This window comes from Pteronotus mesoamericanus, unplaced genomic scaffold, assembly GCF_021234165.1.
Source record: "Pteronotus mesoamericanus isolate MK-2021 breed Mesoamerican mustached bat unplaced genomic scaffold, CSHL_Meso_final contig_50, whole genome shotgun sequence".
NCBI lineage: Eukaryota > Metazoa > Chordata > Mammalia > Chiroptera > Mormoopidae > Pteronotus > Pteronotus mesoamericanus.
Window position 1 is genome coordinate 6284360 of NW_026555186.1, and position 12691 is coordinate 6297050.

Sequence of the window (12691 nt, forward strand, 5' to 3'; positions counted from 1 at the left end):
TACCCCCAAACTAGCATATAATTTTACAGTTTGGCACCTTGCTTTTTTCAATTATCAAACTACTCTGCAGATCACGCCATGTCAGCATGTGGAGATTTTCCCCCTTTCTTTTTACAACTCAGCATTTTAAAGCATCTGTGTGTTTCTTTTAAAATATTATTCAAGCAAAAATAAATAAATATATTATTAAAGCAGTCATTACAGGGAGGACTATAACTCTTGGCAGAATTTAAGTAACTAATTCTAACTTATCTATAGCAAATGTACAATTTCAGGATAATATACTGTCACAAGTATAGGTTCATGATATATTCTTTCCTATAAGTCAGCCAGGCAACTGCCTGGCTCGCTGCCTGCTGAGCAGCCCGGCACCAAGGAAGAGACAGGAGTCACACACGGTAACTATGCTATTCACTCAGCATTTATTGACTGCAGGTTCACTCAAAGTAGAACATCAACATACATTAATATCCTACTCACAGTTTAACAATCTAAGAGAAATATTAACACACATACAGCAATCGATGGGGGATAACGAACGCGAGCCCGAGTCTCAGTCTGCAGGCCTGGCAGACAGCACCATGGGCAAAGGAGTTGTCAGCATCTTGCAAGGAAGGATCTCCGGAGCCAGGTCGGCAGCAGGGTAGACAAAGTCTTCAGTCCCGTGGGGCAGAGCATCCGGCGGCCAATGCCCAGGGGGATCAGTGTGGCGTGGAGCAGCTCTCTGGTGTGTGGAGCTCAGCTGTCTCAGTAGTGGTCTGGAGCCTGCCTCAGTCACACCTTGAAAGTGGTGGACTCCACCCATCTGGGTCTTTTTTATTTTTTAAGATTTTATTTATTTATTTTTAGAGAGAAGGGAAAGGAGGGAGAAAGAGAGGGAGAGGAACATTGATGTGTGAGAGATACATCGATCAGTTGCCCCTTGCACACCCCTAACTGGAGACCTGGCCTGCAACCCACATGTGCCCTGACCAGGAGTCGAACCAGTGATACTTTGGTTCTCAGGCTGGCACTTAATCCACTGAGCCACACCAGCCAGAACTACCTTTCTGGGTCTTTTTGATAAATGTCCTGCCACCCCGGATGCCAAGGAGGGAATTCGCCCAAGAGCCTATCTATGGGTGGTCCCGCTCTGCAGACGTGGCTGTTCTGATCACATGTGCAGATACCGTAGGTGCGTCTCCTTGCCAAATGTGTCTTCTCTGACTTAGGTAGTTTCCCACTTGAACCAAGGTGTCATGGCTGACTGACAGCCATTTTGGTGGACATGAGTGACTCCACTTTGTTTTATATACTTTATGCTATCTTGACCAGACCAATACCATTTTATTGATCCTGCTCTCCACATATGCTCACACCACTCACCTCATGCCTCCAGCTTTTAGGATGTGCTGAGAGGGCAAATGGCTTTGACAATTAGCCCAGGATAGTTGCAACTAGGCTTTGGGCTGGAATGACACAGAGATGGCAAAAGTAATACTTGCAGCTGGGGCCAGGAAACGACCTCTGCCCTCCAAAAGCTCAGATCTGGGCAGAAATCATCACTTCATCAAACAGGACAGTATTTATATGAACACAATGGAATAGCCTATTTTATTAATTATTTTAGTCTTTTATTTTAATAAAAATTTTATTGACTAAGTCTAGTGAATCAAAGGCTCCCCTCACTACATCCCCAATGAGCCACGTAGTAAAATTGCACTAGGCCCTGATATAGAACGATAAAGTTTGAATTTATATCTATTTAGGGAGGGTTGACTACTCATTTCAAAACTAGACACCAATATCCGGGACTAAATCTTCCATCAAAACTATCTGTTAAATAAGCTGGTTATACTAAATAAATGATGAAGGATAATTCTGTGTGACCAACGTAGATGACCCTATAAAGTCAGTCTTACACAAATATTGCAGACCATGGCCACTGCTGCAGCTGGGCACCTGGAGTCAAGGAAATTCTGAGTTACAGAATTCTAGAACTGGGTGATCTTTTTTTCTGTCCTTTGCAGCAGATGAAACTTCAACATACTTATTTAAGATCAATTCCAGAAAAAGTAAATCAGACATGCATGTAACTTTTAGTTTCTCTTTTTTTGCATTAGCTTCTTCAAAAATTAGAGTTAATAATTTAAGGCATCAAAGTAATAATATATGGTTCATCATTTATAAAACTACTTTGGGAAGATTTGTCTGCGCTCTGAAATCAATGCTAACCTGCATTTCTGATGAAGCTTTGAAAATATTTTTAAAGCTCTTTTTATTTTTATATACTTATAAATGCCCATTGTTAAATACAGGAAAGTATAAGAAGAAAATAATAATACGCTGCTGCTATATCTAACCACTGTTAATAGTTGAGCATATTTTTCAATATTTTTTCCTATATGCACATGTTTTTTTCCTTACGCTGTTGAATATAGCAATCAAATCTAACCTAAAGGCTTTGTGAATTGGAGATAAAACTATATATATCCTTTATCTGATTTTGACTCTTTGATATGATAGAAAAAATAATTAAATGTCTCATTCATTCCACTTTCACATTGCCACTGTGTGATTCCAATTCAGAGGCCTTTCAAATGTAAAAAGGGCTCTTTGCCATAATAGAAGATGACAGTCTTAAATCACTCATTTAAAAAATACACTTTTAGAATGCTCAAACAAGGATGATGATCTTTCATTGATTTACTAGAACTTTCTCACCATTCCTCCGTAAGACCACAGGTGTGTGTTTGCATCAGTCAGCAGTACCTGCAATGTCCTGTCCTTGTCTAGGGACCAACCAAAGCAAACTGGACTTGATGAGGATTGATCCAGGACCTCATCAACCCACATTCTAGACAAATGTCAGCATAATCAGATTGCTTTAGGCAAATTGAGCCCACAGAAACCTAGACTAACAGAATGGATAAACCATAAGGTGATATTTGCTTTAGGAAAGAACTCCTTCCCAGAGAATTCTTTTAAATAACAAGCACTGTTAGTGTATTTAAAATAAGATTTGACTATATTCAAACACATCTTTCAGGATTGGCTACTGAGGAGAGTCCCATACAAAGCAACTTCCTGTTTTGCTGGGAAGTCTTTCAAATAATACCATTTGACACATTTAACACAATAAATAATTACCAAAATTTCATTTTAATTACCGAAGATGTAATTTGAGGTTACATCAGAGCCACAAGGTAAATTAGTTTCCTATGTCTCAAGGCCTTGTTCGCACTGCGTGGAATTTAAAAAGGTCTCTTAAAGGGCAAAAAATATGGAAAACATGTAATATACTTTCAAATAACTGTGAAATATCTGAAACAAGGACTTTGAGGTCTCAAGCTCACTCTTGACACAAGCTTTACAAAGCTAAATATGAGCTAACAGGCTCATTCCTAGGTGCAAAATTACTTTATTGCTTTTAATAATAAATTATTTAAATTAATTATGCTAATTAAACTTTGCAAGTTGCCTGAGGAGGATGCAAAACAATAGGAGCAGGACGGGCTACACGATTTACCCCGCCCCCTCTTCGAAAATTACCAATTTCAAGAGGGCATTCAACCTCCTTGACCTTGGCAACAATTGCACTTGAGCCAGGCTATGCACGAGGCCCTTCCCCTCCCCCCACCCTCTCCTTAAAAAGACTCCATTTTTTGCAGTTTTTGGTTTAAGGAAAAATTGGGCGGGAGGCACAGCGATTATCCATACACCACCGGCCCCTCCGAGGCACTTCTCATTCACCAGGGCCTTAACCCCCCGGTCACAGTGCGCTTGGGCGCAGAGAGGGGTGCTGGCGTTGCTGTCATACAGTTTTAGGTAAAATACTCAGCACAGCTCTTATTTACTATGCAATCACTGGGTCACAGTACTGTAAAACAGATTTTTTTTTCTTTCCCTTTTTATTGAAAAGAAACAGACTTTTCGAGTTGTTTTGTATTGTTGTTTGTTTCGTTGTTTACAACAGTGTTGCATTGAGAAGAATTTAGGCTCACTGTTAGCAAACTGCTGGAGGCAGGTCTAAGCGCCTGGGACTGGTCCTTGCGGCCCACTGCGCATTTTGCTCCGGGACGCGGGTACGGTAGCCTCTGGAGACGCTCCTCGCGTGGCGACCTTTTCTCGGTCTCCAGCGCTCGCCCAGAGCCGCACCTCCGTCTCTTCCCGGTACCTAGGTGCCCAGGTGGGCCCGAATCAGACGTCAGCCCCGGCCCAGAGCAGCCTCCCGTGCACTTCTTCGCCGCCCAAACTCGCTCTCTCCGGGCCACTGCGCGCCCCTCTCTCTCCTCACGACTGCGTTCCCGTCGCCTGCCCCCTCTACCAGTCTTTCACACTCTACGGCCCCTCCCGGGACAGCGCTGGGACCCCAGCCCCGGGCCAGGCTACAGAGCCCTACCGCCCTCGGGGCCTCCCGATCACCCGGTGCCCTGGCCCCTCAGGCTCCCCCCGCCGCGCCCTGAGGCTCCGGGCCGCGCGCCACCGCCCCTCGGCCAGCCGGGCAGCGCGACGAGTCCCACCCCGCGCGCCCCGGGAGCCGCGGAGGCGGTGGCGCTGGCGGGCGGCCCGGGAGGCGGCGGCCCCGCGGCCTGTGCGTGCGCAGCGCCCCCCGTGGCCGAGCCGAGCGCAGGCGGCGGCGGAGGGAAGGAGGGAGTCGCCCGCCCCCCGCCCGGCCTCCTCCCCTGCCCACCGCCCTCCCGCCCCGGGGCTGCCGGCGGTGTCCGCGCCTCCCCGCCCGCCCCGATTTCCTCCGCGCAGTGGCGGCGGTGGTGGCGGCGGCGGCGCCTCGTGCGTGCGGTTATTTATTTATTTCCGGGCTCCAGAGCGCTTATAATGGAGCCGCTGTCAGCAGAACCTTCTGCCGCCGCCACCGCCGCCGCCGCCACCGTCCCTCCTCTTTTTTTTCCCGGCAGATCTTTGTTGTGTGGGAGGGCAGCAGGGATGGACTTGAGCTTGCGGATCTCCTGCTAGAGCCGCCGCGCTTGGAAGAGGGCGCCGCCGTCGCCGCCGCCGCCCCGAGGCCCCGCCGGAGCCGGCCTGCGTCCGCCCGCACCCCTGCCCACTCGGCCCACCCGCCCCGCGCTTCCCGGCAGAGTCCCCTCGTGGCGGCAGATGTGTGTGGGGTCAGCCCACGGTGGGGACTATGGTGAAATTCCCGGCGCTCACGCACTACTGGCCCCTGATCCGGTTCCTGGTGCCCCTGGGCATCACCAACATAGCCATCGACTTCGGAGAGCAGGTAAGCGCCGCCGTGGCCCGCGCCCCGCTCACTCTGCCTCGGCCTTGGACGCCCCGGCGTGGTGGGATGGGGGCAGAAGGGAGTCACCTGCTCCGAGTTCGTCTTTATCCTGCAACATTTCGTTGGGTTTGCAGCCTGTCAAGGATGACTTTTCCAGCACTCTCTTTCCTTCCTCCCCCGCCAGTTATTCAGCAGAGTTTTCCAGCTCTCTGGAAAATGTTAAAACACGTAGGGGGTTTGGCGCTTCACCTATAGAAGGGTTTTCAGTGCACAGCAGGAATATTATGTAATTTGTGGTTATGTAAACCTCAGGTCTTAAAGTGTAGTTTCTGATAGTTCAGGTGCTGGCTTTTTATTTTTCCCGGCTTGATGGTGATGGTGATGGTGATGATGGGGAGATTTTTTATTAAAATGTGTCCCAGTTGATTTCGCAGGTACTTCTAATTTGTTTTCAGCCCAGGTATGGATTAGTCCCCGGTGTGTCCTGATAAGCGACCGTTGGCCATCTCTGGTTTGGGATTTGGGGGTTGTTTTCTCTTGGACCCCTAAAAAGAGGCGTGCATTTTTTGTTGCCTTCTCGTCCTTGTTTCTTTTTATGTTTTTCCCCATTGATCTCCATGTGGCGTCATTGCAAAACTGGCGCTGCAGACTCCCCAGCATCGGGGTATTGGTGCTCTGCACTTGGCCTGTGGGGACCGTTTTGTTTTTTGGTTTGTTTTTTTTTTCCGCAGGGCCCCAGGGGGAACAGTTGCATTTTAAGGCCAGGAAGAGGGGTGGGCTGTCGCATGCCACCTTGATGCACGTTGTTGGAAGTGGCCAGAGTGTGTAATGAGCAAGGCTCCTGGTGGTGTAGCACCTTATTTATGTTCTTTTTCTTTAAGTCAAGAGACTTAAAGGGTTATCTCTGTAAAAGATGCACCTATTTTAATGCACTTTTAGTTTTAAGAAAAAACGAACCGTTTTTCAGAAGGGGGTTCATTTAACATCTCCTTTTGGTGAATATCTGCTTGGATTTGTCTCTTTGCTCAGAACTTCTGATTGATTGCAACTCTGTAAGCTCCCTGAGACTTAGTGACATTGTAAACTACATTGTAAGCTACTTTAACTTTGTATTTTATTGCAGATAAGTGTCCACAATGTAGTGCAGTCTTTAGAGACCTTTGTCTAAAAGCCAGCTAATTTCTCTTAACTATTATATCTATTCTGTTGACACTGTGACTTGCCAGTTACCCACCCCCAAGGGCTTCTCTGCTGCCGCACCTCCTTCCTGCCCACCTTACCTTCTTTCATAATTACCTGGTGATTTGGGGCATTTCCTATAATCTGTAGAAAGATTTTTTAGACCTGAATTCACTACCTTGCATATTAAATGAGTCAAGTGTTGTGTGTTCACCTGAACCTTTTACTGTGTTAAGACTTATCTTCTTGGAGCTGCTCCAAAGGTTGTTGGCCCAGCCTGCTCACCTAGTCACTTCTCCCTGAACTGTAGTGTGGGGGAGGGGGGAGGGGGGAGGAATTATGTAGGGAAACTGGAGGAAACAAGAGCATTCTTCATCATAGTTAAATGACCTGAAGCATACTATAGTATTGGCTCACATTTGCCTTGATTTAATACAATGCTGATGTAACTAAGGATTTGAGTTTAGGGTAAGAGAAAGGGTTTTCTGAGGTTACAAAAGGGTGGCTAGACATAAGTGACAACTATACAGATGATTTATCATAGTGGTTCTACTAATTCAAACTCATCTTTACAACATTGCTAACCTCATTATCACAGCTGACATAAGAAAAGTACTAGAACAGTTATCTTTTTGCACAGAAGCAAGTTTTATCAACAACTGTTTTTTGAGGTCCTTTATCCCTTAAATGCCCGCGTATTTTGAGGTTAAAGGCTGCCTGGAGGTGGAGATATTTTATCAGAGTTGGGATAGAGGAGAGATGGGAGAAGAAATTGTTAGGTTCCCAAAACCTTGCTTTGCCTTCTAATATCAGATGATAATTGTTTTGCAAAATGTACAGGATAAGAAGAATGGAACTTGTGAACTAAGAGATGACCTGGTCATATGTGGGTAATGCATATAAGAGCATTTACCCCAACTGCTTCAAAGCACAATAAAGACAAAGAGAATGAGCCTATTTGCAAAAGTAGGTCTATGTTAGACTTTTGAAAATAGGCAGCTCTTGATGTGAGTTTTTATCAAGTTCTAGACAGATGAACATACACAGATCTCTATCATTCTATCAGAGTGAGCATGTATATGACACCTTGCCCTGAATGAACACTGATTTCATATTTCAGTAATTTATTAATCCTAAAGTAGGGACATGACATGGGAGTGTAAAGGTCAAAACAACCCCTGGCTCATGCTTTTGAGAGAATCAAGAAATGCAAAATTAAAAAATAAAACATCTCATTAGCTTTTAAGTCTCTGACTTGTCCAGAACAAAAGGATAGTAAAATGCTTTTAAATGAATCTTAGAGGAGGGTTTTCTATGATTATAAACATCTCAGCTTGAGGTTTCTGTTGAAAAGATAGACAGAACTTTTAAAATGGAAATAACCCAGCTATATAAAAGATTCCCCTGAAATTAGAATAAGCAGCACATATGTGATTGTATATAGGAATTAGACATTAGTTATCTCAGCTATTAATGTATGTCGGAGAGGGGGTATGAGGAAACCTGTAACAGTCCATCCAGAGCCTCCTGATATTCTCCATGAACATTATCTCTTGTATGTAGATTTCCCTGTAATTTCATAGCTTAGTCAGGGAGGAACCCAACTATTATGGAGTATTTATTCTAACAATACCAGCAAAATCTGGGATCACATTTTTCAGTTTTCATGGTAGTAGTCATTTAAGAAGGGAAGGAGGGTTGAATTCTACATTGGAAAAAGAAAAGCTATATGGAAAATAGAATGGCCTGCTTTATAATATTAAACATGGGTAGCATTGAAAAGAATGAGAATATATCCTTTATTGCAAAACATAAAATAATATTTGTAGAATCCTGTAAATGCATAGAACACTTTAGGATAATTGCAGTATATCTAGAGTTATTATTTTGTGTCTATTTTTACAGATTGATAGTCAAAAGTATTAATTACTTCCATTCTTTGAGCACTTTATATGTGCTTATAACACCTCAATACAAGTTATGTACCAGGAAAGAATGAGCGGCCTAGGCATGTTAAGTGACATGTCCGAGATCACACAGGCAGTACGGGGCAGAGCCGAGTTCATGCCCACATCTGCCTGGGCCTTGGCCGGTCTGCTCCCTGCCTGCTCCAGTCACGCTCACTCACGGAAACCTGCCCGGGAGTCCTTAGAAATGTATCCTTTGAGCTTTTCAGATTCCTAGCCTGGGTTTAAATTTAATCTTAGCTATCACATTTTGAATTGTAAAGATTCAACAAGTATAGGGCAATGGTAACAAGGGCTCCCAGGAAAGAAAGATTGTGACCAAGAAGTTCATGTAAAAAGAGCCAAATCATCCTAGTAATTAATTAATTCCACATTGTATCTTATTTTGACAAGGTTGGCATAGACTTTGGTCAAGGGGAGGAAAAAAGATAAGAAACAACAGGTACTTCACAATAAAAGTGTTCCAAAATCACTTAGTCTTTAGCATTAGAGCCATACAGACTGCTAAGGAAAGATGGAGGAGGCTGATACATTTTGTACAATATATTTCTTCAAAAGTATTTGCAAATGTACATTTGGTTTTACCATGTTCAAAGGATGTTGTTTCTGCTTAAAACTAAACTTGGTGCTAAGTCCCTGACTACCTTAAAAGCCAAGTTCACCAAATTATGTAGAATAAAGCAGTGAACTTTAAAAGGTACCAAATCACACTTAAAGCATTAGCTCTAACTTTGAAAGGTAAAAGAAAGTTGACCTTGTTCTCACTTGAGAAGAAATGTGTTCTGTCTAGTGCCAGGTAATGCAGTCTTTTACCCTCAGATGGTATCTTTAGGTATTTCAGATTGTTCTGTGTGACTCCCTGGTCTTGATTGGGTCCAATATGGCAATTCAGTGACCCTAGATGTTTACCTGTGAATGAAGGCTTTTGCATATGGGTTGTTAAAGTTATACCAGTAAGATGTATAATAGGAATGTTAAAATGTTTTCCTCGTCCCCCTTTCTAACTTAGGAAAGATTTTTCTAACTTAGGAAATCTACTACTGTTAGGCTTCCACAGTGCACAAAGAGGTCCTGCAATTATTAATACCACCAAATGGGGGGAGGGGAGAGAAGCCCAGGAAAAGTAACGTAATAAATGTTCTTCCTATCTACTAAATAGAGAAACACCCCCCACACGCACACACCACCCCCACCACCACCACCACCACCACCACACCACACACACACACACACACACACACACACACACACACACACACAAGTTCTCCATTAAGCTAGGAGGTACAGGAATTAGAAGGGGTGAATGGATGGCGCTGGCCACTATTATGAAGGGATTCTTCACCCAAGGTCACCAGGTCATAGGAGAGACAGAGCTTGCCTTAATAATAAAAGTGTCCATTGTGTGTTTTACTTTCCAAAGTACTTAAATACAGAAATGTAAACTCCAAGCTAAATTTTTAAATAGCTGTGAGGGAGAGACATTTTCCCTTCCAATCTATTTTATACTAATGGAATAAATTTCAAAATAATGTTTTTTTCTAACTAAACAAATAATATATGCTAACTATTTAAAGTTAGACTAAGTATTAAACATAGAGGGGAAAATACTGATAATTCTGCTCTGAAGAGAAAAAACTCCTTTAACATTTTTATCTCCTCCCTATTTTTTTCCAGTGTAATTAAGGATATCTTTCTCTCTCTCTCTTTTATATTCTCTCTCTCTCTCCCTTTCTCTCTCTCTCTCTCTTTATCTCTCTCTATATATATCTCAAAAGCATTTAAAAGTGTTTAAGTATGATTTTAAATAGCATAATATTTGATTATATGAGCATACTGCAATTTCCTTTGCTGTATATTCCCTGTTGGTTAAATGTTGAGAATTTTTTGGTTTTGTTTGCTTATTTTTCAATGTAAAATTTCAGTGAGCATCTTTTTGTAATAAGTAGATAATACGTTTCCTCTGACTAACTTGGGCTTTCTGCCTGGCATAACTTGGTGCCTATTTCAGTTTCTCATTCATACATAGAAGATGAGGTCACTCTTTTCTGGCAGTCCATGTTTACTTAAGGACAGAGTGACCTCCGCAGTCCAGCTGATCCTGACTCCACCATGTTTCCCAGTTCTCTTCAGGTGAACATCTACCTCCAAAGGATCTCTCTTTCAACGTACTTGGGAGAGCAGCTTGTTCCTAGAGCCATGACAGTATAATCCTGTGGTTAGTTTGATTGCTCATTTCTTTATTGAGGTGGTTTGATGACCTGCCTAACTACTACTTTGTCAGGATACTTCTTTCCAAGCATGTCCTTCAAAGAGATTAAAATACATCATACATCAAGACATTATCTAAATCTCTTTCTAGTAATAACATCCAGTTCTTTAAAAGCAGTTTTTAAAGTGTAGTAGTATAATATCATTTGTGCTACTGTCATCCTTTATAGATATGACAAGCTCAGTGTCATATTAGTGTAAATAATTGGGTCTCCATGCCATTTTGCTCTCCCTGTCGGTTTGAGGCCGTGGGGCAGGTTATGTTGGGGAGCTGGGGGGAGACAGGAGACCACGTATGGAAAATCATTCTTTTAATGGCCTGTGTGTGTTGAAATAAGTCAGCCGCATTAAACTGCTGGTATAACATACCAAAGTGATTTGGATGTCTTCATTTTAAAAAAAATATTGATCTGGCATTTTTTTTTAAACATCTGTGCCTCTGTTAGTTGCTGTGGAGATGAATTAGAAATACAGAAAACCGTTTTACACAGTGTCATCTGTATATGAGCTACCTATATGATAACTGAAGCTTATCCTTCAAAATTAAAATTATTGGTTTTTCTTTTAGTTTTTTAGTACAAAAATGATTGTTGCTTGAAATCTGTATTGTACATTTCTCTACATTATTGAATAAACATAATATGCAAAATGTTATTGGTGGCTCGTGAATGTCCATTCTTGCGCTGGACAATCACAAATATCCACTGGCAGGTGATACTCAAAATACTTAACTAAGAGTTTGGCACCAACCAATGCAATAAAAACAATAAGCAATAAGAACAGCTAATGCATGTTGAGTACTTGCTTTTTTATTTTCTGCTTTGGATCTGCTCTAAGGAACTAAAGTTTATTAGAATTTCATGAAAAATGAAGAGTAAATAATTTTTGGAGGCCTCCTTTGGCAAAACGCATACATGCTTGTGGTACTTGCTTTCTTGCCCTGCGCCGGTTTTGATTCTGTTCTCGAGAGATTCTAGAATGAATGTCAGTGACGTGACCTTAGCACAAGGGAAGTGTTGCCACATTTGACACAGCCCCTGCCCTCAAGTTGCCAGGGTCTTGGTGAAAAAAAATATATATGAAGTACCTGTGCAATCAGCATCACGGAGCAAAATGTCTAATTGCACAGCGCAGTTTATGATAACATATGGCGAGGTGCTCGGTAATTGCGGTAGAGCAGTAAGAGTGGAGTCATGACAAGCTGTTTAGGCAAGACAGTTCTCATCTGGAGGTTGCAGGCCCCTGCTTCCTTCTCTCTAAATGGTCTTGTCCTCAAAGTGGGCAGCACCCATCTGAGAAGGTGAAGATAGTTACAAGATAGGTAAATAAACAAACTTCATATCTAGCCATACAAACCCAGATTTTCTTTTTTGTTTTTGTTGTTTCCATGATTTTGAAATCATTTAACTGCTATTCCAACAACCAAATGCCATTCATGGTGCTGAGAACAAATGAGCTTAAAATGACAAAGACAGCCGTTATCTCTGTCAACTAGAAGACCTTTGCGTCAGAACTTTCTGGTTCTGCTATATGGTTGCTCCTTCAGGCTGAAAGTGCTTTCATAGTCCATCCTGGGGAGGGGGATAACTTGATTATTTGTCAGGGCAAAGAAGGTATTTATTCCCCTACATAAAGAGTTATTCAGAAACAGCCTGTACATCTGGTTCAGGAAATTCCACGGGGTCCCAGGGACAGATGGACCAACTTTGCTTCTAGTTGAGAGAGTACCTTTTGGTTTGTGAGCTCACAGGTCCTAGCTGGTTTTTAAATTTTTTTTTTTATGGTGTTTTGATGTGACTAGACTGGCAAGGCTTTCAATGACTCTGACATCATTGGCACTGTTAGAAGATTGCCTTTCTGGAAAGATGGGTTTTGTTGGTTTGAATCTACAGTCCTCTTATTAACGCGAGTCAACATCTCTGTCCCCAGCCTCCAGGCGAGGGGAGGGGCTGTGTGTGTCTCCTTATCCTGGAGCATAAGGAGGTGAGAGGCAGCCCCTTGCAGCTCCAAGCCCATGGTCCCCAGCACACTTCCTAGGCCTGTCAGTTTCTGTAGT

General features: G+C 42.9%; 1 protein-coding gene across 2 annotated transcripts in view; it reads left to right on the forward strand.

The window, feature by feature from the left end:
- Positions 1–4677: 4677 nt before the first annotated feature.
- Positions 4678–12691, forward strand: part of ANKH (ANKH inorganic pyrophosphate transport regulator) — a 117577-nt gene continuing 109563 nt past the window's right edge. For both annotated transcript variants that reach the window (XM_054578317.1, XM_054578318.1), the window contains exon 1: positions 4678–5221. In XM_054578317.1, coding sequence (XP_054434292.1) covers positions 5126–5221 — 96 coding nt within the window. In that variant the 5' untranslated portion in view covers positions 4678–5125. The remainder of the gene's footprint in view (positions 5222–12691) is intronic.